The 26,820-nt window shown below is 43.4% G+C and overlaps 1 protein-coding gene across 4 annotated transcripts in view; it reads right to left on the reverse strand.

Annotated features, from left to right (window-relative positions):
* PRDM6 (PR/SET domain 6) overlaps positions 1–19,678 on the reverse strand; it is a 107,287-nt gene extending 87,609 nt beyond the window's left edge. For all 4 annotated transcript variants that reach the window (XM_056848014.1, XM_056848013.1, XM_056848012.1 and 1 more), the window contains exons 1-2: positions 19,144–19,678; positions 1,682–1,986 (exon numbers count right to left, since the gene is read on the reverse strand). In XM_056848014.1, the coding sequence (XP_056703992.1) occupies positions 1,682–1,986; positions 19,144–19,669 (831 nt within the window). In that variant the 5' untranslated portion in view covers positions 19,670–19,678. The remainder of the gene's footprint in view (positions 1–1,681; positions 1,987–19,143) is intronic.
* Between the last annotated feature and the right edge of the window lie 7,142 nt (positions 19,679–26,820).

The raw sequence follows: 26,820 nt of genomic DNA on the forward strand, positions 1-26,820 counted from the left end.
TAGTTAATTTTTTTAAGTTTGAGGAATGTTAATTTATCAATATTATAGAGTTTTATAATAGAATCCTATGCAGAATTCATCCAATTTAAATGAATTGAAATTGATGGGTTTAGTTTGGAGTAGTTCTATATAGGATTGTCTGTTAAAAGTTCAGATCCTGTTCCATTGTTTTCAGTGGGACTTAACTGTTATGAATAGGTCTCTGTTGAGGTGAACTGTAAACCAACAGGCAAGCACGTTAATGTGATGAAGTATGTTAAAACGTAGAGATAGCAGCACAAAGTCTTTCTTATGCTGTATTAAAATAACAGTTGTGCATGCCTTTATAGAATGCACAAAAAATTATTTTGCATCCATATTTGATTCATTTTGTTCAACAATATTTATTATAGTTATTACATGTGTTCATACAGGGTTCCCCCCCCCTTTTCTTCATCCATTTCCATTGTTTTAAATGGGAAACAAATATCTGGCTGTACCTTTCTGATTTTTTACTCAGTTGGGATGATTCCCAAAGATTATATCCCAAGCAGATGGAGAACAGGTGCCCATTTTAAATTTCCCACCTTCTGAGCAGGAACAAGGAGACATATAAAACCGCAAGAAAGTCAGATAGTGTTACACAATAGTCATAGAGGCTTACATCTGACACTACAAGAAGCCAGGCACTGAGTCATACACTTTGTTAACACTTCTTAGCAATTGCAAAGCAATAACATTATAGCATGCAACTGAGAATCTGTCACTGCACAGCCCTCGACAAGTGGTAAATGGATAAAGGAAGGGAAATACCAGTATTCTGTGCTTAAGTGGGATTTGGAAAGCACTGACTGCTAGAAATACTGTGCAAAGAAAGGAAACATATCAGTACAATCCCCTTTGGTGGTAAGGTCAGTGCTAGTTGGTCAGTACTGCTGTCAGTCTCTTTCATTTTGAGCTGGATCACTCTCTCCCCTGTTCTTCCTCTTTTCTGCTTCTGTGCCTGCCTTGTGAAAATGACCCACTCTCAACCATGTTCCCAAATATAGAGGATTAACTTCCTTCTCTATTAGATCATAACATAGTTAATTTGCTAGTTCAAATTAGTTATAGCAACTGTACTTACAGGGCGTGTGTTTCAGATTATGGTTAGCTTCTATCTGAACCTATTCCATAGCACTGCATGAAATTAGATTATGAGCTAAAATAAAATTAAGCCACATGCATTAAATAAAAATAATTGTTACCATCTGTCATCATCTACCATAGAATACTAGCAGGTAATACAGAAATTTATAAAAAAAAATAATCTTAAACTTTTGTGAGCAAGCCCAAATTTCTCCATATTATATAAAGTGATGGCCAGAGTTCTACAGTACTGTAAACTAACAATTCCCAGTGTTATAAGGAAGAGAGATGGTCATCCCAATTGTATATGCTTGTTTTAGAATTTCGTTTTAGGATTTCAAAATAACTTGCTTTCTAAAGTTCTGTAATATTAGAGCCCACAGCTGAATTACACCTTTGGCTAGTGTTTATCTAATTTACAAGAATCTGCCTTATTAATAAAAAAAGTACTGCAACAATAGTATATCTTCAGCTAATAACAGCCAGAAAATGTGTGAGCAGAGTTTTCAAGACACCTTTAAGTAGGTCTTGAAAACAAAAAAAGTAGCATTAAAATGCATGAAACATAACTTACTTCCCAGAGGTGCTGAGTATTCCTGGTCCCTCCAGTCTGCACCTTTTCTGGAAGAAGAAGAACTCCTTGGAAAGGCCCAATCCAGGTGCCCTGCTGAATCCTCTGGGCAGCACAGATGCCATAAGCCAAGCCAGGCACCGTGCTGGTGCACAAACACACTTCCCGTGGCAGATCCCGAAGCCACTCAGGAATCTCAGGAGGTGCTGCTGCTGCAGCACTACTAGTGCCCACCAGGCGGCGCAAAGAGTGCAGGGGCCCATGCATGGGGCATTCCCCATTACGGTTATCGGCACACATGTCACATCCTACGAAGCAAAGAGAAAAAAGTGGAAATTAGTTAGGCAGAATTAGGCTATTGCCATTATAAGTCTCAGATACATCCACTGATTCTTTAATACTGGCAACAAAATACACGTATACCTGCTGGAGGATCTTTTCTAATAAACAACCAAAATTATTGGCCTTAGTATACTTCTTCAGAAATTGCCCTCATAACAGAGTAACCCCATCTGGGATTTAGAAAGAATACACACAATTCAAATGACATCAACTTATGACGTAATGCAGTATTCTTGGGTGGTTTCCAGATTGATTTTCTAATTCAAAGGTATGTCACCCTAAGGCACATTTCTCTTTTGTTAAATAGTTTCTGGACCAATCCACAACTTGCTCATGGATAGTGGTTGGGCAAGCTTCAACATAGTGACACTTTTCTAAGTCCATTGATGTTATTCTGATTATGATTGTACTGTAAAAGGGTTTACTAGCTAATAGGTTAGTGAATTGAGGATATAATGATGTATTTTAATCAAGCATTTTAAACTATATAAGCATGGCATAATTCCCCTTTAACATTTGTGCAGTTTTGGTGTTCATCATTTCCCTGTCCTTGGTTCCTTACCTAACACATCTCTTGTCTAGATTAACTGTGTTATGATTAAGCATGAAATATGGACTTTGTTTTACTGAATCAAACCATTGGTCCATCAAGGTCAGTACTGTCTACTCAGACTGGCAGAGGCTGTCCAGGGTCTCTGGCAGAGGTTTTTCGCATCACCTACTACTTGATTCTTTTAACTAGAGATGACTGGTATTTAACCTGGGACTTTTTCTGTTTAATCCTGAAGGAGGGGGCCAAAGCGCCATAAGATCCGGTGTGTTCCTGTGCCAGCATCCATTCCACTTTGCGCCAGGGAGCGATGCAGCAGCGGTTGGAGCAAAATTGCAAAAGTGAGTCCCCACACTGGCACTGGGGAGCAATCCCAGAGCTGGGACTGACATTAATCAGCTCCCAAACCTTTCGGTCTGGGAATGCCCCCCTATGCTGCAGCTTTGCTACACCAGCAAAATAACTGGCGTAGCCCCGTGTAACTCTATGGAGGAGTTTCACAGGTTTCTATTTTTTAATTCTTTTATTTCAGGTCTTTTCCAGCCTCAAATCCTCTAGGAGGCAGCCTATCTATCCCTCCCTCCAGGAATGGGCTGCCCATACGCCAAGCAAGTGCTCTACCACTGAGCCATGGCTCCTCTCCATTAATGGCTGGTCTTTATCTAGTATTCAGACTACTGTTGCAGTACATTTTCATTAATAAAGCAGATTCTTGTAAGTTAGATAATTCTTGTAAATTAGATAAAGACTAACAACTAGGTTATCTTTCAGATATATGTGAAGAATTTCCATGTCCCAGCTGTGTTAAAGGTAGTACACAAGCACAGGTCTCAAAGCCTTGGCTAGCCTGACTTTTATTTAAATTGTTTTAACCAGTTTTTTTGAATTTCATGTTATGTGTATATCAACTTTATGAATCATAAGTATTATTCATAGTTATATTTTTCCCTTTGAGGTTTCAGTTAATCTCAAATAGGTAAATTTTTACTAGAAAAATTATTGTAGATGTACTTAATGATATTTTATGATATTTTTCCAGTCTGAAAGAAAAGAATTTTAGAGATTTGATTTCTTAATTTCATTTTGTTTTCATGTTCTTGACATGCGATTAAGTTCTAAAGTTAATGCAAGCATATAGAGAAAATAAAAAATGAACCTATTTGACTCAATTACAGTGTATGGCACATTTTTACAGTATAACACAAATTTTTCAAACAACTCTGTTCCAGGAATATATTCAAAAACCAAAACTTGCTCTTCATTACTTATGAAGGGGTTCTTGTGCCTAGATAGTTATGTATCATATAAATCCATGCAGCTAAAAATAAAGCAAAATGTTGCAAGTTTGTGAAGGATTTGGTGGGCTAAACCACAAATCTGATATAAGTAAGCAGCTTCAACCACAGGCTGAACTCACAGTAGGCCTGACTTAGCCTTCTTACCTTCTATATAAGATATACTTCAATACTGTTACTGTGCAAGAATTTTACAGTTATTTTTTTTAAAAAGAGCTTCTACCTACAACAAAAATATTATGAGTCATATTACTAAAATGTGGCCTTTATTTGGGTTCTTGATAAATTGTGCATATATATTGTGGGCCACTCTATCATCTGTTAATTTTAGGATTATTTTCATTCTGAAGGCTCAGAATTGATTACATATATTTTTAAAATATCAAGATGTACAGTAAATTAGTTTAGTCTTGTGAAATTATATAATTAACTTGACAATTCTTTAAAGAATTTGCTGCATAATTACTAGTGGAGATATAGCTATACCATCCATGTCTTAAACATGGGTTCACACAAAAACTCAGATGAACTCAAGATATGGGCATTATTGATTACTTTTGTTTCAACAGCAGTTATCACATTAATATCACAAACTGCCTTTGGCAGTTTCAACGCAGTTTTCCAATGAAATTTCAAAGCAGTTTTCCATGAAACATTTGAGGCTGCCATTTGTGAAACATGATTTCAAAGTTTTGTTGGGTGTGCAGAACAAGTTGCATTGTTCTTTGGATCACAGTCATACATTTGGTAATAAATCCACCTGGAGAAGTGAATGTGTGTGTGTAAAGTGCTTTCAAGTCGCAGCCAACTTATGGCGACCACTTTTTGGGGTTTTCAAGGCAAGAGACTAACAGAGGTGGTTTGCCAGTGCCTTCCTCTGCACAGCAACCCTGGCCTTCCTTGGTGGTCTCCCATCCAAATACTAACCAGGGCTGCCCTGCTTAGCTTCTGAGATCTGATGAGATCAGGCTAGCCTGGGCCATCCAAGTTAGGGCAGAGAAGTGAATACTTGCAAGTAAATGTGGTTAAGATGGCAGCTACAGCTTCAGAAGTGGAGAGAATCTGCTTGGAGTCAGAGCTTTCACCTCATTCCACAATTCAGTTAAATGGAAATGCTTGAAGTAAATTTAATTCTGTGGCTTCAATGAGATTTAAACTCAGATCCAAGTTTGTGTACTTAAATTGTGTATTGATTTTAACAGGTGAACAGTGAACCCAAAATTTCTCTCAGTATCTGTTCATCATCCACATGATCAAAATATGGACCACTGCTTGTGTTTTGAAATAATCTTATGGGAATAGGGTTGCCAGCTCTGGGTTTGGAATTACTGGGATATTTTGGGGGTGAAGCCTAAGGAGGGCAGGGTTTGGGGAGGGACTTCAATGCCATAGAGTCCAATGACCAAAGCAGCCATTTTCTCCAGGGGAACTTATTTCTATTGGCTGGAGATCAGTTGTAATTGTGGGAGAACTCCAAGCCACCACCCTATATGTGAAGTGTGGTTTGAAAAATATAATGGTTCAGATAAACACAGTACACATATATTGGTTTTTGTATAATTCGCTTTTGAAAACTGTAATCACAGAAAATATATTTGTGAAAGCATGCAGAAATAAGTTCTAGTGTGATTTGATTCCAACTAATGTTCTTCTAAAGCACCAGGCCACAACCCTCAAATCATTAAACCAGCAGCCTCAAACTCAGTCAGAATCAGTGTTTATGACAGTAGACAATGAGGCTGTAGAAATGAGACTGAAATCCTATGCAAACTACTCAGGAATAAGCCCTACTGCACTAAGCAGGGCTTATTTTTACTTTTGAGTAAACATGCGTAGGATCAGGTTTCATGCTCAAGAACTGCACTGCATGTAATTACAAGGAGATGTGTGAAAAATGAAGTCTTAGGCAGAAAGACATCTTAGATAAGAAAATATTCCAGAAAAGTGTTCACTGCTGTTTTCCCCCAATACTGTTATAAACCTACAGTTACTTATTATAATCAATTACTTATCATCTACATGACAAAATAATTTAAAAAAACTTTTTTTCAAGTTACAATAAATATAGAATATATTCTGTCATTTGATTCATGCCAATCTTTTAAAACAAATAATCATCATAATCACTCCAGTCTTTAATCCCTAAACCATAAATTTACACTGGCTAATCTCGCGTGCTAAAACTGTATTCTCCAGACTTAAAATAATATAAGTTACCAAAAAAAGTCTATAAATTCTTCTAAAATCTGATTTTTGTATTCTAACATGCCAAACTAATCCCCCTCACAAACCCAAGTGTCCAGATTTAGGAAATGAGTGGCCAAGATTTTAGCTATTTTTCAGAGCAGACCCTTGATTCTGGAATAATTTGTTCCCTGCTGACAATCTTTTAGATGTGTAACCTCCTCCCAGCTTCCTGGTTATTAATGGCTCTCTTGGAGACACCCTGTCTACTGAACAGTTTAAATTAAATGAAGTCAAAGCATCTTTTTGATTCCAGCCAGGAAGCTTCAGGATCAAACCTCTTCACTCCACTGCTAGATGTGTAACATCATTCACTTTTACTCACATGTGACTTTTATAATCTCCAACAAACAGAAAAAATCTAGGATGGTTAGACATGCTGGGGCTAGAGCCACATTTTAGAATGTTTTCCTCCTCGCCCAACTAAGAAATTAAGATAAACATTATGAATTGGAAAAAGAAGTACAGATGGCATGCCAATGGTTGTATCTCACCCCAGGAGGTGATTCCACCTGAACAATTAGCAAACTGTGGTGATAGTCCTTGCATAATACAAACAAGTCAAAAAGTGTAGAAATAGCAATCTTATTGACTATCTCAAGAACATGCTTGATTCTTGTATTTGTTCTCATCTATTCACATTGAGGTGTATATCCAAAAAGAGTGAGACAGCTTCTGTAGTCAGCATTGCTGCATGTTCAGTGACTTACACTACAATCCTATGCAGAATTAGTCCAGTATGAACCCACTGATTTCAATGTACTTAGACTACAGTTAACTGCATAGGATTGCATGCATTGTAAATTATTATAAATGCATCAGCAATTTATTCTGAATAATATTTTAGCTACAAGCATTATTCATCAACAAATATAAATTCAACTTTAGAATTTGCTGAATTCTATTAGAGCACAGAATTATTTGACAGTGCAATCCTAAACTGGGTTATACCCTTTTAAACCAATTAATGTAACTATGCTCAACAATTCCTTAGCTAGCCTTGTTGGGAATCCTAAATACATGGCCTAGATTATTTCACTTAAATCAATTTGGTTACCCACTACATAAAGGAACTTCCAGTATACCTTTTTCCAATATGAATATTTATGTCTCCATCAGGAATAGCTGCATTTTAAATGTGTGAATGGGTAGAGTGAGACTTTTTATTACAACTACACTGATTAAAAATAGAAGCATATATAACCTTCCTGAACCATTTGCCAGAGGATAAATGTACATGTTACAGAATACACATGATTCAACACTGGGTTTATCCATCTATGTATGATGCAAATTTGTGTTACCTTTTAAAACAAAAGGATAAACCAATGATTTCCAAAGGAAATTGGAATGGGGAATTTTAATTAAGATATTTATAGACATTTTAGGAGCAGAGAAAGTGGATAAAAGGAACAGATATACACTCCATCTAGTCCTTTTTGAAGGAGAAACAATATAATAAATCATCATTTATATAATATTTATCAAATGAATTTTTTCAGACTGTCCCTATTTACACATAGCTATAGGAATCAAAGGCAGGGATGGTAGCATGGTATGGCACGATCTCATCAGATCTTGGAAGCTAAGCAGCATTGGTTCTTGGAAGGGAGATCACCGAGGAAAACTATGCAGAGGAAGGCAATTGCATAACACTTCTGCTTCCCACTTGCCTTGAAAGCCCTTTGCTGGGTTGCCATAAGTTGGCTGTGACTTGATGGCTCTTTATTATTTCTATTATTAAGGTTCCTTATGAGGCATGTGGAATCATTACTGTGATTCTGTTGCAAGTCAGAGAAAGATCCTAAGAAGTGCTGTCAGGAAGGAGGACAAAATAACCAGTGACATGTCTTTCCCCCTGCATCTTAGCTCCAGTAGCCACAGGATGAACTCTGAAACTAAAGAGTTTGCTTGTTCACTTCTATTTTTTTCCTTCAAAACAGGCCTTTTATCAGAAAGATTATACTAAAGAAAGTAGTTAGAAAATATCAGGGATTTTGGCAACAAAAATAAAGTACGAAAACTTAGTAAAAGCATTTGAACAGAGCCACGCAGGTCATAATTTCCAGTAGTAAATCAGAAAACTTCATAATTTAGGTGACAGCATATTTGCTCTAGCAGTAAGAACAAGTGTTCTTAAATATTTAAAAGGAATTCATATTACTCTTCTTTAGTTTCCCCATGTTCTGTCAATCAGAGCATAACGGGGCAGGGATTTATCATGCCATAGGAGAATTGATAACAAGGTTACACATGACCTTCTTAGGAAAAATAATTTGTGAACACCCCTCCCCCAGTTATTAGAGTTGTCATTGAAAAAGAGGGTTTTAGTCGATTAACTGTCTTCGTTTTTTACCAAATAATCAATTAATTAACTGGTTAAAGTAAACATTATAGTATCTTAATATTGTTAAGTACAATCACAGGGTTTTTTTCTATACAAAATAACACAGAAGCATCATTTATTGCTTGGGCGATCAACCAAATTACTTTCAAATAACTAAGATGTAGGTCGGTTGGGTTTCTCATTTACAAAAGTTTAATATAAGAATTTACAATAAGAAGCCATTAACACTGAAAAAATACCTGTTAGGATAAACCACTGATAGGATAACACCTTTCGCAAAAACCCAGAGGTCCATATATTATATTTGCCACTAACAAAAACACTGCTTCCGCATATCCATTAATGGTTTCATGCTTTCAGTCCTAAATTATGTAATTTAATCCTCCATCATCAGCAAACTCCAGAACTGCCCTAAATTATCTGACTTTTAATAGTTCAGACAAATACACAACTGCATAAACAACAATATTAGTGAAAGAGATATAAAGGAACAAAGCAATGTACTGGTAATGGATTCAATCTGCAATAGTGATCTGATCATTCCTTTCAAATCTCCTAAGGAACTATGAAGCCTCTACGCCAGTTGCCTGCCACTCACTATATCTGGAAGAGTTTGCCCTTTGAGCTTGTATCAGATACAGGTAAGCATAACAGTAACAGACCATTTTAATGAGCTAAAAATCTTTTTTGAATTTGCACCATGCTGTTTGTGCCATTTGTGAATATTGTTAATGCTAACCAGATAGCAGCAAAGATACATTTGGCATCAGCTATATATTTTAGACAATGTGTATGTGTTAAGTGCCATCAAGTTGTTTCAGACTTATAGTATCCCAAAGAAGTAATGATCTCCAAAACGTTGTTCAGGTCTTGCAAACTGAGGGCAGTGGCCTCCTTTATTGAGTCAGTTCATCTCATGTTGAGTATTCCTGCCGCATTCAACTTTTCCTAGCATTTTTGCCTTTTCCAGTGACTCTTGTCTTCTCATAATGTGGCCAAAGTACAATAGCCCTAGTGAAGTCATTTTAGCTTCTAGGAAGATGTCAGGCTTGATTTGATCTAGAACCCATTTATTCGTCTTTTTAGCTGATCACAGTATCTGTAACATTGTCCTCCAACATCACATTTCAAATGAATCAACTTTCTTCCTGATAGCTTTCTTAATTGTCCAACTTACACATACATACATAGTAATGGGGAATACTATGCTATGAATTATTTTGATCTTGGTCATCCGTGACACATAGTTATACTTCAGAATCTTTTCTAGCTTCCTCACGGCTGCCCTTCCCAGTCACAATCTCCTTCTGATTTCGAGACAATACAGATTAAATATTTGCATTGTAGATTGATTGAAACAAAAGGACACTTTAAGTGTCACGTATAAGACTTGTACATGTTTATTCTATTTTAGAAATAGGTATTAGGAATAAGACCCATCTATTTCCAGGGTATAACTATACACTCACAAATTACTTAAAATTCAAATACAGAGGCAAACATTTGTTTCAACTCAAACTTGGATTCAAAGAAATTAGCAACTTTTGTAATTTAAAAAACAATGACTTGCCTAAAAGTATATAAAATACATATAGCTAGAATACATTAAAATGCAAACAAAACAGTATCACATTTTGGAGCACTAATGCCTTTCTTTAAATAAAACTGGTTTATACCATTTCTCAGCAAACTTTCTTATCAGATGTTTAACAGAACTTTGGAGAAAGAGAGGCCTTGAAATGATGTCCAACCATCAGCTGTGCCTCTCAGAATGCCCCTGACATTTCTACTTAAGAAGTGTAAGCACATAATGCCTATACAGTTTTACATGTTTTCCATACACAAGAATGAACTTGTTATGCACACACAAAAAACCACAAACCACTATGGCGATGGCTCCAGTGTATTTGATATTGCCTTGGACACCCCTAATTTTCATGGTGGTTTCCCTTGGTACATTGTCTACTTATAATTTTTCACCAAAACAAAGAAAATAATGCCAAATTTTTCCAGTTGCAAAATAATTTGCATTCAGACCTATGATAATTCATAACCCAACCAATCATTCACAAATAAAGACATGCAAGTAGGCCAGCTCAATCATAGAAGCAAATTATGCAACACAAAGTAACAAAATTCCAAAGATGTCTGCCACAAATTTATAAATGTCATATAGAGTTGCTAGGACTTTGGAAAGAAGTACACAGAACCAGTCAAGGAATTCATCAACTGCTTAATATATCCTAGACTCCAGGAGACACAGTCGACTACACATGACACCTTAATATGTTGCATTATAAAAAAGGTAAAGAAATTAGAGTAATTTCAAATGAAAATGAGAATATCCTAAATATGATTCCATGTGCTATGTTTATGCAGTTCAGCACCTAATATTGCATAAAGGGCTGGAAAAAGTTTTTTAAAAAATTATCAGGGGCAACACAACCCTTTGTCCCAATCCTCTGTCCAATATGCACAAGTCTTTGGCCTAGTCTCACTTTAATATTTTGCCCATTTTCACTTGTCAATTAAAGGGTATTTTGGTAAAGAAGCATATAATCTGTTCAATGTGAGACCAGAAAGTCAGAGAAAGGAAGGCATATGTTGTTACGTTACAATCCCATAAAATTGTAGTACTGACGAAGGGAAAAGAGGTTTAACACTCAGAGAGTTGCACAAACGTTAGTACAGAGCATCCTCTTACCGTCTATGGGCTTAGTTTGTACTACTCCTTACTGCTGTCAAACCATTTGATAATACATTTACTGCAAACTGTCTAACACTTCAACCAGACAAAACTATTTCTCAAAGACCTGGCTAGTGTAAGAGTTGTGCTCTGAGACTAATCAGCCTTCTCGCTTTATTTTAAAATATGGCTTGATGCTGAGTGCAGTCGGCATTATCTCTAGAACATCTCCAGAGACGTCACTACGAAAAATGACAAAAGAGTCCAAATTTACATCCATATATGATATTCCTAGCTTTTCAGCTTGCTTGATATAGGGAAACAAAAGCCAGGTATGGCAAAACTACATAGCTAGCTCCACACATCAAATGAAACATTAGACTTTGGGTTCTGCTACAGAAGTTGCTCGTGCTGCACTGAAACAGAGGCGCTTTTCACACAAGCCTAATAATACACTTTCAATCCACTTTCAATGCACTTTGCAGCTGGATTTTACTTGTGAAATGGCAAAATCTACTTGCAACCGATCGTTAGAGTGCACTGAAAGTGGACTGAAACTGCATTATTCAGTATGTGTGAAAACACCCAGAGGATTTATGAAAGTAGTCTGATAAAGCATGGAGATTTCTGCAAAACTTAAAAATGTATATGCACCAGCCATTTCAGCTTCACTAAAGTAGATGATTAATAATTATATAAATTCATCTTGCTTTTTCTTTCTGACATTTGTGGCATTCTCTCTTCTTCTTTTTTAAAGGCAAAGTGTCCAGCCTAGTACATGGTTAAGAGACCCTTCTGAAAAAAGACCTTGACCATTTATGCACGGGAGGTTTTGCCTTGGACTCTTGCCTCTCTCGAGATGCACATTTTCCCCATCCCAATTCTCAAAACTCTGCATGGGGGCTTATTTTCGAATTTTGAGAATTAGGATGGGGGAAAGGTGCATCTAGACAGCCGCAAATCCAAGGCAAAACCTCTTGTGCATTTGGGACCCATGGCTTGGAAACCAGGCCCCTCACTCTGTGGCTGGTTCTGACAATGAAGGGAGACTGAGTATTCCCTTCCAGCCCCTAGTTGTAAAAAGGAAGAGGGATACCAGTAAGAAAGGGGTACCTCCACCTTCTGCTTCAAGCCCCTGGAGACAGTACCAACTTCTACCTATTATTTCCCACCTGCCAAGGCGCAAAACCAATGCTTAGTCTAAATCACTGGTTCCCAACCGGGGGTCCGTGGACCCCCAGGGGTCCGCGAGAACTAAATTAAGGTCCGCGAAACAAAGTTATAAAGTTCCCGGAATATAACCCGACCGAATCAAAAGATACCCAAAAGCAGATTCGCAATCCTTTTGGTATTGCTGTTGAAGAGGTTGCAGAAGAAATCCAGGAAGAGCTCATTGAATTCCAAAATGATAGGCACTGTAAGGATGCGTTTGAATCAGTTTCTCTTGAAGAGTTCTGGTGTAAAAAAGCAATTTCATATCCTACAGTTCGGGGATTCGCCTTGCGATATCTTACGCTCTTCTCCACAACTTATTTATGCGAATAAGGGTTTTCTGCTTCGCTTATAATTAAGAACAAGACCAGAAATCGATTGGAAGCAAGCGATGATATTCGTGTAGCTCTGAGCAACAGTATTAGCCCCAGAATTGCCCAGCTTGTAAAAAGGATGCAAGCTCAAAAATCACATTGATTTTCAATCAAAAGTTCTCTATTATAAAAAAAATATATTCAAATATTTAATGTTGAACTAACAGTTACGATTCAAGTTTATTTTCAAATTCTCGGAATTTTTATTTTGAACTTTGGGGTCCCTGCACCGACCAAAAAAGTCCTAGAGGTCCCTGGTCAAAAAAAGGTTGGGAACCACTGGGCTAGATGAAAATAGTGCTCTCTTCCCCCCCCCTCCTCTTGGAGCGCTCTTGCTCTTGGCCATTCCCCCCCCCCCCAACAAAGCCCGCTCTCCCCACCCGGGACTCTGGTCGGTCAGGGTCCTTCCCAGCTCTCTTCTGCGCGTGAGCAGAAGCTCACGGAGGCAGCAGCAGGTGAAAAGAGAGCCGCCCCCAAGCTCCAAGGCGCACGGCAGCTGCGCTGATGAATTGGACGTTATTGACTATGGAAATCACTCCTAACCTCCTGAGCCCAGTCGCCTCTCCGCTTGGTTGGCTGCTGCCTAAGCAGTAAATAGGGAGTGGGGGGGGGGGGGGAGCGAGAGAGAGAGAGAGAGAGAGAGAGAGAGAGAGAGAGACCAACGCAATCGTGGTGGATTAGCGAGAGGTCTAATTCTTAATGGGCGAGGTTAGAAGGTGCAAAAGTATCGATGGTCTGCGGAAGGGACCTTCAAGGGAGGTCTGCTCTGCTCCCGGCTCATGCTTTCCATGGGACTTCCGAACAAGCCCGCGGACGGTCGGGCTGCCTTTCTCGATACGAAGGACGCGCGCGTCTCTTATTCACCCGGATCTTCGCTTCTCTTCCAGCGCTCTCTGGACCCGAGCAGCGCGCTGGGGGGGGGGGGGGGAGAGACCTTTCTGAGTGGTCGGTGCCGTGCAAAGCCGCTCCATTGACTGCGTCTCCCAGCGAGTCCAAACAGACCTGCGGACCAAAATATTTGGAGCGGCGGGGTCCTGCTCCTCGGCCGGAACAAGGCTCCAGTCCTAAACAAAACGCTGTCCTGGTAGTCAGCCCCACGAAGTTTTGTGGCTTACTTACTTCTGAGGAGGCGTCTTTAGGATTGCTCCCTAAGAGAGTCGAAGGCAGTCCTTACTTCTCTTAATTCAGAGTGGGTCGCCGTGTTAGTCTGTCTGCAGTAGCAGAAAAGAGCAAGAGTCCAGGAGCACCTTAAAGACTAACAAAAATATTTTCTGGCAGGGTAGGCGCTTTCGTGAGCCACAGCTCACTTCTTCAGATACTTCTCTTAGCGACTTTAAAAAAAACACATTTCAGTTGCTCTTCATGTCTGTGAAAAGCCTTGTGATGTGGTGCATGGGAATAATAATAATAATAATAATAATAATAATAATAATAATAATAATTCTCCTTCCATGGCGTGTATGAATAAATTGAATTAAATCTGGGTGTCAGGTATCAGAAGGTTAGGAGAATATTGTGTGTAGATAAACCTTGCCACCCCCTGCCCCTGGGAGAGCCCCATATACAATGTGGAGATGATGAATGGGCTTTGGGAGAGGGGATCGAAGCGAGGGCCGCATCGCCTCCACTCTCTCCTACAAAACTATACGGCAATTAATTGTGCCTTGTCCCCTCATCCTTCATCTCCTTGTGGCACATATCGATGGAGATTACTGCTGATGGACCATTTTATCACCTTAAATAAACAGTCACCACCTTTTCTAACCTCAATCTAATATATGGGCCGCGAGCTGCTCTCTTTAAGGGGGATACTGCTGGGGGAAACTAATGATGGAAAATAGCTAAATCATAGGCGTTAGTAGCAATTTGGGAAAATACAAATTTCAAGCTAAAAGGTAAACCTTGGTCGCACGCTTTTGGAGAACGTCACAGGCAAAACATCCTTGCCAAGTCGACCGGACAGGATTGGCCGTGCATCCTGTAGTTTTTCACTGTTTTAGACCAGTAAGGATGCTTCAGGACAGTGACCCAGAACTCCCCCTGGGAATGCAAGATTCTTGCGCTTCCACTTGAGAAGGCTCCCTGGAATACACAACGGGGTTTGGGCAGGAAAGTCCAGATCACACGAACTAAGGTTTCCCAGTTCTGTAAACCACTATCTGGCTCCTTAATGTGAGTGGGTGGAGGGACACCTTCCTGGAATAATGAAAGAGCTTTAAGAAAACGTTTAATTGTCTTGAGTGAAAGTAAATTACACTGGAGATCTCCGTCTTCAGTAGTTTCTTTCAGACTAGCAAGGCATAGCTGTAATATACTTCCCCAAATCCTTCCCTAAAACCAGGAGGATTTCACCCAAGCCTCTTTTGTGCTGTGTGATCCTTGCTCATCCGGAAAGAAATCTAAATAAGCAGTTTTTGAAATGAGAATGTAGATTCCGGTGAAGGACACAAGTATTTAAGCCTCACACCTGAAAATAGTTTACTTGTTCAGGGTGGTAGGTGTGCATCAATTCAAAACTACCACTTATTTCAGCAAAATCCCATTTGACTTCCAGTCCTAATGAGTTTGATTCTGGTGATTTCCTAGTTACAAACACCTCCTCTTGTAACAACAGCATAAATCCCTTTGATAGTTGCCAAAACAAAATGAGAATAATTTCAATTTCTCTTTGAAAATTGACTCAGAGGAAGTAACTATTGAATATTAACCTCAAAATAATCCATATCAATGATTGGGAGAGCTACATGAAGATGTGCACACCAATCCTATGCATGCTTACTGGGAATTAAGATTCTTTGTGCTGAATGGGGTTTATTTCCAATCTAGTGTGCATATTATAAAAGTTTAAAAGGCATACAATGAAGTAGTATGATATTGTTTTCATCTTTAAAAGACAAACTATACAAGTATAAAATAGCAAAATACATATCAGATTGTTCACAACTATTCTCACCCTGGACATCATGCCCAGTGACTTTCAGTAGAATAATTTAAAGCAAAGACATGTTGTAAAACTTAAGTGATGTTTTTGTTTCATTTCCACCCTGCAATATGACATTATCATCACCAACCCCATCATCCTTATTACCTGTCAGATGTGATGACTGAGTGTGGCTTTGTGCAACAAAGTCAATTATAATTTAAAACCATGACACATATTCTGACCGCGGGGCATCAGAGCTGAACAATTTTCACCGGAATTAGCTTTGCATTGCAATTATGCCAAAATATTTGGCCTTGGTTGGGGCTGAGCCTGCCATCCTCGTGTGGAAAATGAAACCCACAGAAGGCAACGTTAGGGCTAAGTTTCAAATACATGTACTGTGGAGGAGGGTAGGGAGAAATCCCTTAACTTGCCTTTGCCCGATTGTAGGGTACAATTAAGTTTTCCTAGTGACTTATCTGGCGGCCTGATTCCTGCCCCCCCTCCCCCAGGTGCAGAGGAGATTGATCTTTGTTCCAGGAAGGGGGAGAGGACACGGAGAATTGCTTGTTTTGGGAGAGGCACGTTTCCCCCACCACACACACACCCAGAAGTTGCTGTCTTTCGGGGGAGGAACTTCAGGATGCTTTCTGGGTTTTGTTAAAGTTGAGGGCATTTTCACAACTCACTGTGGAGTTTCACAACTCCCTTCAGTCTGGAAGGAAATGCATCACTTGTGAAAGCTTTAAAGTGGATACATTGTAGCCAGTGGGTGCAGTAGAGTTACGACTCTGGAACTGAAGGCGGGAGAGCCTTAGGAAAGGGATTTCAAATCAGTGCGAATCTTCTTTAGCCTCTACTTGAAACTCCCTCCCATCCCCGCCAGTCACCACCTACACAGCCTTGGAGTGGGGGAGTAAGCAGCGATCTTCAGTGACACGCGATGCAGGGCTGAACGCCATGGGTTTGTGTCACCTTGGCCCTCTCTGGCTATGCACAGGCTGCTCCCCCCATGCCCACCACTTCACTTTTGATTTTGGAGGCTCCTGTCCCTGCTATTATTATTACTGCCCCGCTTGCCAACTTTTCAACGTCGTTTCTTCCCAACTCACAGAGCGCTCCCGGCGACAGATGCCAAGAGAAATTCGGGACCAAGAAAGAAGTTCCCTACGGATCGGGATCGAGTCACTGAACACTCAGAACAGCCCAAATGGTGGGCTGGGCTCCGGCACTTCGAAGGAAGCCCCACTGAATTATACCGGAGCTGTTTCCAAGGAAGCAGGATGGACACAGGGACAAGGAGTGGTTTTCCATCCAGGTCCTCCGACTCAACGGAGCTGCAGTCCAACTAGCTTGAAACCCCATGCAGGGTCTTCAGCCGGATCGCGACCTTCGCCTATTTTGCTGTTATTCTTTCCATTTTAAACCCCCCCAAGACCACGTGGTGCGTTTACAAGCCACTTTTGCGTAAAAGCAACGCCTAACTTTACAATCCCAGTTCTGAATGCTGGGCAGGGAGAGGGGATCCGGGGAAATCCAATTCGGCCCTAGGACCTGCTCCTGCGGAAGCAGCTCCTTAGTTCTTCCTTACTCCTTGTAACCCCTTTGCAGTAAAGCGAATTGGCAACGTTAATTTACGAGCCAGTCGTTTATGAGGATCAGGTTCTTTGCACTCAGGGGGGAAAAGGAACTGCTTTGCCTGTAGACGAAAGGGAGGGGTGCAAATGGCAAGTCGCAAGGAAACGGAGCACCTTCCCGCCACGAAAAAGCCAGACAAACCAAAACCTCAAACACAACAACTCTTTCTGAAGGCCCCTAAAGTTAATTGATTCTAAGTACATTTGTTCTCCAAGAAAGTTAGGACTGCAGTTTTATTCTATTATAGTGCAATTAAATGTTGTCACTGAAATGGGGGGAAGAGATTCCTGTAACATTCTTTTCCAAACTAAGTTAAACCAAATTTCTCCTTTAGATCGTTAGACAGCAGATGCTTCGATTTAAGGCCATTTTGCTTTAACATTCAAGTACCTGTTCTAAGGGTCGACTTGACAGTCGCCTGTATCCAAATGTCTTTACGTCGCTGGTTTTGATGGATCCCTTTGATCACTTAAGATACGCTGCACTTTAATATTCAGGCTGGACAAGATTGAGGAGTTACTATTTCTTTACTTTGACTAGCTTTTAAAAAAACACACCAGACATCACTATGATAATGTATTGAGAGGGGGGGGGGCTTTAAAAGCTGTTGCTCTGTAGGTAACATTTACAACTGTAACTAATAATAATTTCTAGGGCTTCCCTTACATCCCCCCTCCCCGATATCTGAAAAGACCGTTTCCCATTTCAAATGTTGCAGGAGTACATGCAAACGCAGTGCAAAAAGGGGATTCTCACAAAATCTATACTATTTTGAAAAAAACAAATGTTATGAATTTAGTTTTTGAAACAAGGACCCTGCAGTTAAATGTGGCCCGCTTCGTAAGAAACTTTCTGAAACCCCCACAGCCTATTGGTTCTGACACTCGTCTGACATTTATGCTTTTGAAAACAAACTTCCTAGAAAGCGCCCGCGCCCGCTTTGACTCCGGAAAGGCCAGCCCCAGCGGCATGGCGCGACTGGCGTTAACGCGGGCCGAAAGGTAAACGGTATTTCCAAAGGGGTCTGCAAAGTTCGCTTAGAAACTTTCCTTGTTTGCTCAGTCCACGCATCCTCAATGGAGGAAAAACGGCCTTCACGTTTTAGTTTGCCACAAGGCGCTTGAGGGGGGAAGGGGCGGGGGAGATCGATTTTGAATCTCTCTTTACAATACAGTTCCTGGAAAATAAGCATTCCGTAAGATTCCTGTCCCCTTCAGTCCCATTACAGCGAGACTGTTTTCAGAGTCTTTGGCCATTTATGCCTGGGAGGTTTTGCCTTGGATTTGCTGCTCTGCAGATGCACTTTTTTTTTCCTCATCCGAATTTTCAAAACTCAACAATAAGCCCCCCTGCAGAGTTTTGAGAATGAGAAAAAATGTGCATCTAAAAAGCGGCAAATCCAAGGCAAAACCTCCCAGGCATAAATGGCCAAAGTGACACTTTAGTCCTTCAAGCGACTTGACGGCACTTAACACACACACACACACACACACAAGTCCCACTGAGTTCCATCCAAGTAAAGCTTCCATCCAAGAAAGGGCTCTAAAGACTGATCGGAAGTAAGTCCCGCAGTAAGCAGTGGGGCACGCTTCCCAGAGAAATGCGATCAAAGATTGCAGGTTAAGCATCTGGAGGAAGGTAGAGGCGCGATCTACCTTTCGGGATCCGCTGGGGGGGTGGATAAAGTAGAGGCGAGACGTTGTCCCGTGATTTAGCCCCGTGGCGCTCACTTACAGGCGTGGGGCATCAGCAGACGCTCCAGAGAACCGTCCCGCACTTTTTCCTTCCCCCCATCCCAAACCTTTAACGCCCTGCCGCGCGAAGGGGGAGGAAGGAGGCGCGAGGGGTACATACGGTTATTGGGGTCCCCGGCATGTTGGTTGAGAGGGATGATTTCCATGCGCTGCTGCCCATACAGGTAATAGTCCAACTCTTCGGCGGTGCAACGGAAGCGGGTGGCCGCCCTGTCGAGGCACTTGGCGCCGCCGCCGCCGCCTCCTGCCAGGTCCTTGGTCTGCAGCAAGGCAGCCGGGGCTCCGGGAGGGGACTCGGAGCTCGGGATCGGTCCGTAGACCGGGATCTGAGCCACCGGCAGCGAGGTCAAGCTGGCCAGGGAAGCGGCGGCGCAGGAAGAGGCGGCGGAAGACGGGGTGGAAGAAGAGGAGGAGGAGGAGGAAGAGGCCGAGGAGAGAGGGGCCGGCAGTTGGCGGAGGCTGTCCGCCGGGGGGTCCACAGGTCTGTCCGGCGCCTGGAGGTGGCCCAAAAGCCCCGCGCCGCCTTTGAGCGGACTGCTGTGCGGGAAAAGCTGCTGCCAGTGTTGAAGGTAAGCGGGATCCACCTTGAGGAACGCCGATCCGCCGGGATCGCCTGGCTTCAGCATCTCTGAGCGCCTGGAGAAAAGAAAGGGGAAGGGGGGGGAAGGAGAGAGAGAGAGAGAGGCCAGTGAACGGTTCCCTCCCGGCTGGGACGGCAGGCGTCTCCGGCTCCGAGAGAAGGGACCCCACGGGAGAGGGTCTCTGGGAGCAAGAGCATCTGCAGCCGCGCCGATCTAGCGCCGCCTCACCGAGCCCCAGCCAAAGTTTCCAGGCAGCAGGAGAGCCAGGACGGCCCCGCCGGGCGCACCGAGAGGTCTGACAGCGCCTCCCCTCCCTCCCCGGCCGCAAAAGCAAAAGCGCGGTCCCTCCCCCCTCCCCGGCCCTTTTCTCCCCCCCCCCCAACCATGGACCACCGCAGCCCACCCCGCTCGGTCCCGCCAAGGTCCTCCCAAGACGAACTCTCCATCGACCCTCCCCGCACCCCCAGCGAGCCACCGCACCACTTTCTCCGGCCGGGCGGCGAGGCGGCAACTTCAGCGGACCGCGAACGCGGGAGAAGAAGGGGGGGGGCTAAACACGACACCTCCCTCCCCCCCGAGCCCGCCCCAGCCCCCCGGAAAGGGCACCAAGCCTTTCCTCCCTTCTGTCCCTCTTGCATTTACCTGGATCTACGCCGGTTTGGACGGGGGGGCCCGGAATTCCTCTCTCCTCTGCAGAGCCAGAGTCTTGGGGAAGGGGAGCGACCTGCTTTGGGGCAACCTGAGCCGAATGGTGTGGGGATCTGTGGGGGGGGGGGCTGCTGCTGCCGTCCCGGGTCGAGATCGCCCGCTCTCGCTCGCTCTTTCTCGCGGTGGCGGGAGCGGCCGGGCTCTGCTTGCGTTCAGCGCTCTGGCAGCCTCCGGCCTAGACACGTGGGTTTTACGACAGCGCCAAACTCCTGTGTGTGTGCGTGTGTGTGTGTGTGTGAGCGAGAGAGAAAGTGAGAAGGGGGGCTGAAACGGAGCGATGGATCTGGGGGCTAACCGGACCCGAAGCTCTCTGCAGCCCCCACCCCCTCACTTCGGAGCCCCTGAATTCTCAACAGGAAGGAAGGAAGGCTCTGTAGAGGCTTTCAGGACTCCTCACGACTTGTAACTCGAGGGCTTGTGCGGAGGAATGACTGGCCTCGGAGGAGGGCAACGTAGCAGTTCCGTTAAGACGGGCCCAGCGCCAGATCTCCGCGTAGCCCGACGCGCCTGCCTCCAGCGCCCGACGGGGCGCTCCAGTCCTCTGGAAGTGATGCCAATTGAGGGCTATTCAAATGCTTGGCCTTTTACTCACTTGCCCTGGTCCTGGCTCTCACCTGTCCCTGGAATGGGAATCAACGGTGTTGAAGGCCCCGTCCCAAAACACAGTACTCTGTACTCCTAGCTGCGATTCATGGACCACTTACGCGGGCGCAGGGAGGCTCTCGTCCTCGGCCAAGCCGGCTTGACGAAACCAACGCAACAGCTTCATTGTAGCTGGGAGTCCGGGTCCCAAGGAAAGCTGGTTTCCTGCCCCGATCTATTAATGTCTCGGGGTTCTGTCGGGAGAGTTTTCAACCTGTTTCTATTTTTTTGGTTCTTGTGGGTTATCCGGGCTGTGTGACCGTGGACTTGGTATTTTCTTTCCTGACGTTTCACCAGCAGCTGTGGCAGGCATCTTCAGAGGAGTAACCCTGAAGGACAGTGTCTCTCAGTGTCAAGTGTGTAGGAAGAGTAATACATAGTCAGAAAGGGGTTGGGTTTGAGCTGAATCATTGTCCTGCAAAAAGTATCAAAGGTAATGTGCTAATCATTGTCCTGTAAGTCTCAAGATAACGTGCTAATGAGGGTGTGGTATGTTAAGCTTTGATACTTTTTGCAGGACAATGATTCAGCTCAAACCCAACCCCTTTCTGACTATATATTACTTTCCCTACACCCTTGACACTGAGAGACACTGTCCTTCAGGGTTACTCCTCTGAAGATGCCTGCCACAGCTGCTGGCCAAACGTCAGGAAAGAAAATACCAAGACCACGGTCACACAGCCCGGATAACCCACAAGAACCAATGAACTCTGACCGTGAAAGCCTTCCACAACGTTTCTATTTTGTTTCTACAGAGTAATTTGCCAAATAAAGCGACTACGCAGGTGCTGCAGCATGAAACCTTCAATCCCCATTCAACAAACAACCAGATCCGCAGAATCTGGATCTGCGGGCTGAAAGCGAAACTCTCCTTACGCCCTCTGAGCGTCTCCGAGACGGAGCTTGGCTGGGCTGACTTCGAAGGCTGCGCTTTGGCGCCAAGGCGCTCCTTATCGATCGGGATCAGGGCCCTGCCCGGCCTGGCGCACGACTGGGGGTTGAAAAGGTCCCGCAAAGCCCCCCAAAGGCCCGGCAAACTTCTGCCAGCCTCCCAAGAACTTCGCGCGCGCTTAGGGAGCTGAAGGGCCGCCGCCAGGCTCTCCGGTACGGCGGACTCCAAAGAGCCGCTCAGATCTGAACGCCCTGGCTACGCCGGGCACCTCCGACGCCTCGCGGCTCTCGCACCAGGCTCAAGCCATTCAGAACCCCCCCCCCCGGGGTCAGTTTTCCCATCGTTGGTTTCTTTCCCAGCCTTTGCGTTTTGCAAAGTCTGGGAACGCCGTGTTGTTGTTTAGGTTTTGTCTGTGTCCAAGGCTCACACAAATCTGGACAGAACTGCGTTGGGGGGGGAGAAGGGGGGGTGTTTTGACTGGCGTCCATGTGACAAGGTCATCCGTCATTTTCCCGACTAGATTGATAACACCTAAATTAAAGGCAACCCACGCAACCTAAGGGGCGGGTTGGGAATGGGAGAAAGAGCCGCCGGGTATGTTTTCATCCTGGGATTAAGAGAAGAAGACGAACCCCTTCGCTGCCTTTGATCAAGTCCATATTTGACGTAAAATACGGAGAATTTTAATTCCTTCCCTTCTCTTCGTGTTATTTTAAAAGTTCTGTCCTGGCAGTAATCCCCACTGAATAGACCGAAGTAAGATTCTTTTTAGGATTACTCTCTTAGTGGGGAAGGAAGAAGGTGGAACCAGTAAAGAAGAGGGTGAGAAAGTTATAGGTTTACACAGGTAACATAACAGAGCTGCAAAATAACGTTAAAGAGCCGCCATCATAAGGTTACTACACTATTCTATGCACCACTGTCGCTTCATCTATTTCATGGCCTCTCCCCTTTTTCCTTTTTAAAAAATTATAACTCCATAACAAGCGTAAATTAACGCGTAGATAATGCTGGCAGCATATTGGATTAATGGCTTTCAGGTCCAGTTCCGGTGCTGTGATTCCGATTATGGATCTCTTTTTTTAAAAAATAGACACATTTTTTAAAAAAATTAAATGCTACCCATCTTTCGCACGCGGGGTGTGTGTGTGTGTGGGGGGGGGAGGAGTAGCGGCTAAGGCCATGCCCGCAGCCGGTTCGCTTAAATGCCTTGTCAGTAGCTGCATTTGTCTTATAGGCTGTTGCAGAAGGACAGACAGTTCGATGTGTCCAGATCGACGGGAGGTGGTTTGCGAGAAGAAATCAAGCCGGATCGTTCGGGATGCAGCGAGCTTTCCTAACTGGGGCACCGAGTCCGAGATCCCCGAGAGATGCTCCGAGAGCCTCTGAACTTGAAACAACGGTTTCCAGAAGGCTCCTCCGAGATTTTTTGCACAAGCCCCGTTCCCTTAAGGCCCGCAGAAGTGGGGAGGGGGCGGCAGGCGAAGACGTGACCTGTCCTCTTTCCAGCCCTCTCGCTCTTGCCCGGCGTGTTTCCGTAACGCTCCCGGACAGGCCGCCCCCACCTCTTCCTGTCATTCATTCATGGTCCCAGGGGAATAAAAAGATCCACTGTAGATGGAAGAGGGAGAGGGGGGAGTCATTTTATTGTGAAATTAGAGATATCACTTGTTTTTCTTTTTATTATTACTATCACGTTGTTTCTGTTGATATATTCAATGAAGAAAATAAAAAAAATTAAAAAAAAAGATCCACTGTACGGTCGATTTTTTTTTTTTTTTTGCTTTTTGTTTTTGAATCGGGAATAGAATCCATTCCGTGCCATTGCATTAATGAATGGATTAGAAACAGGAGAGCGATGGCCACGAAGCAACTGACCGAGAAGATGCAAAGGGGTGAGACCGATTCCCTTTGCAAAGCGCCCCCTTCCTCATTGGTCAAGGGACGCCCCGCGCCGGCGCGCCAGGAGGCCCCGCGCGACTCTGTCGGACCGAGCAGCAGCAGCAGCAGCAGCATCGGCGCAGCGAGGGAGGGGAGTCCCAATCCGGATTGTCGGCTCAAGAACGGAGAGCCGGCGAGTGACCACGCGTGACCCTTTTGTTTTGTCTCTTCCTCACCAGACGGGTCGGTCTGGGCCCGCCTGTGTTATGTCTCGCCTTTGCTTTTCTCCTTTTGCCTTCATATGGCTCTCTGGAGAGGCTCAGGGTCCTGATTTCTTTGCGGTTTGCAGGAGGGGATTTTTGCCTGGAAAGAGGGTGCGGATCGGCGAGGCGAAAGTTGATCTTCCGCTCTCGCACCCCCTCCTCCAGACTCTGCTTGTGTTTTTTTTTTCTTCCCCCCTCCCCCCCCCTCTTAAAAATATGTATGGGATGAGCATTGAAACAAATCGCATCGACCGTTTCGAAAGCGATCAAACTTTGATACAAATCCATCGTCCGCGCCAGATCGATGGGCGAATATTTGTTAGGAATCCATTCCCAGAGAAATAAATAAGGAAGGGTAAAGTGTATTACATGCAAAAAGGTGAGACGCGGTGGTGTTTTTCTTCATTGATTAATGACCTCTAAAATAAAACAAGCGGGAAGAGGAGCCAAGATCGATAAATTAACTACCCCCAATACATCATTCCCCCCCCTCCCTAGGAATATTACACATATATCCCTACCTTCTATTCCCTTATACTTTCTTCTTGGGAAAACAGGAGACACAAGCAGGATGAGGCAGAAACCCTAAAGAATATATTGAATCGGGAAGACCCTATCTGATTTCGTTTGACACACAATTAAAAAAGTTTCCTTTCATATTAATTAATTCTCCCGATCTGAGGAGGAAGACAAATGGGCGGGTGCCTCTGACAGGAGACCGATAAAGGCTTCGGCAGCTTCCTTTCTTGCCCTGGGCGCCTCTTCATCCCACTTTTAAGGTCAGGAGAGCTGAGTTAATAATTCATTAATAGAGACATTTATTCAGAAGCCACATCCACACACCACATCCTAGCTCACCTTCCCCTCCCCCAGCATTGTTTAGACTTAGTTTTTTGAGAAGCACTAGGAACAGGGAAAGGAAAGAAGAGTCTTAAAATATTGATAATTGTTCTCCTACATTGTATTTGATGCCAAAAACTTACCGAAAGATGACTGAAAATACTTCCTTCACAATGTTTCTTCCTGACCACATTAGTAAAAACAGGCATTTCACTCCAAAGCTTGCCTCATTGTTCCACGGCAGTTTTGCTTCACTACCAGTGCAATCCTAAACAGAAGTACACCTTTCTAAATCAGTAAAAGACAATGGGTTTAACTCTTTTTAGGATTACACTGTGTAATCTAAATTAAAATGGTCATGATGATTTTAGCCTCCCCTTGAGATCTTCCAAGCATTTACTTTATTACTTTGAGAGTAAGTAATACATATCATATCAGCCAGCCAGCATGGTGTAGTGGTTAAGAGCAGTGGTTTGGAGCAGTGGACTCTGATCTGGAGAACTGGGTTTGATTACCCACTCCTCCACATGAGCAGCGGACACGTATCTGGTGAACCAGGTTGGTTTTCCCACCTCTCTACATGAAGTCAGCTGGGTGACCTTGGGCTAGTCACAGTTCTCTTAGAGCTCTCTCAGCCCCACCTACCTCACAGGGTGTCTGTTGTGGGGAGGGGAGGGGAAGGTGATTGTAAGCTGGTTTGATTCTGCCTTATGTGGTAGAGAAAGTCGGCATATGAAAACCAACTCTTCTTCAATTCATGCATCTATATCGGTCCACAATTTTTTTCATTGAAGTTGCCCACTCTACTGAAGACTGGCAAGTAAATGTGTGAACTGACTGTCGAAAAACCTTATGAGGTGATGTCAAGGTAGGGCTGCCAACCTCCTGGTGACCTCCCAGGAGACCTCCCAGTCTCACTATTACAATTGATCTCCAGACAACCAAGATCAGTTCCCCTGGAGAACATGGCTGCTTTGCAGGGTGGACTTTATGGCATTATTCCCCACTATGGTCCCTCCCCAAACCCCAGGCTCCACCTCCAAAATCTCCAGGTATTTATTTCCCAACCCAGAGCTGGCAACCCTAGCTCAAGGTGATAAGAAGTTCTGTCCCAGGCAATATGAAAGTCATGTTTTAAAATCTGTTGACATGCTAATCATTTCTTGATGTTGCTAATCAAGGCATAAACATGTATGTGTGGACTGGGACCAAAGTTATCCATGACCCACCAGGAGAAAACATGAAAACACAAAAATATAATTATATAATTGTTGGCATAATTGATTCCTGATAGAACCAAAAATGTTATCTAAGGAAAACTGGAACCACAAAGTCAATCCAATCAAGTTGGCTTCTGCTTGGCTCCCAGTGATACGTGAAAAAGAATTGGGGTAGAGAGCCATTGTAATTAGATTAGGAATTACAAGACCCAGGTTCAAAGCCTGCTCTGCCATGGAAGCTTGGGCCAGTCACCTACTTCAGCCTAACCTACCTCACTGGGTTGTTGTGAAGATAAAAAGGAGAGAAAATTATGTAAGCTATTTTGGATACTCGTTGGGAAGACAGGCCGAGGGAGAGAGGGGTATAAATGGAATAATAAATTTTTTTTAGAGATAATTAAAGCTGCCATTCACCACAGCCACATTATAGAGATTCGTCCTTCCTTAATAAACTTAATTTTCCTGTAATTAAATATTTCAGTGGTAACAATACAACCCTAAGCAGAGTTATATCCTTTTAAGATCATACAGATCAAAAGGGGGTCAGAAGGATGTAACTCTGCTTAGGATGGCACAGCCAACATTACACCATTAATAATGACTCCACTACTTACTGCGAAGGAAGGGAGGGAGGGAGGGAGGAAGAGAAATCAGTCAATAATTTCTGGTTGTTGTTCATATTGGTTCAATGGAAGTTGAACACATCACTTGAAAAGGGACTGAGAAATCAGATTCTGCATGTATGGCTCG

This window comes from Euleptes europaea, chromosome 4, assembly GCF_029931775.1.
Source record: "Euleptes europaea isolate rEulEur1 chromosome 4, rEulEur1.hap1, whole genome shotgun sequence".
Lineage (NCBI taxonomy): Eukaryota > Metazoa > Chordata > Lepidosauria > Squamata > Sphaerodactylidae > Euleptes > Euleptes europaea.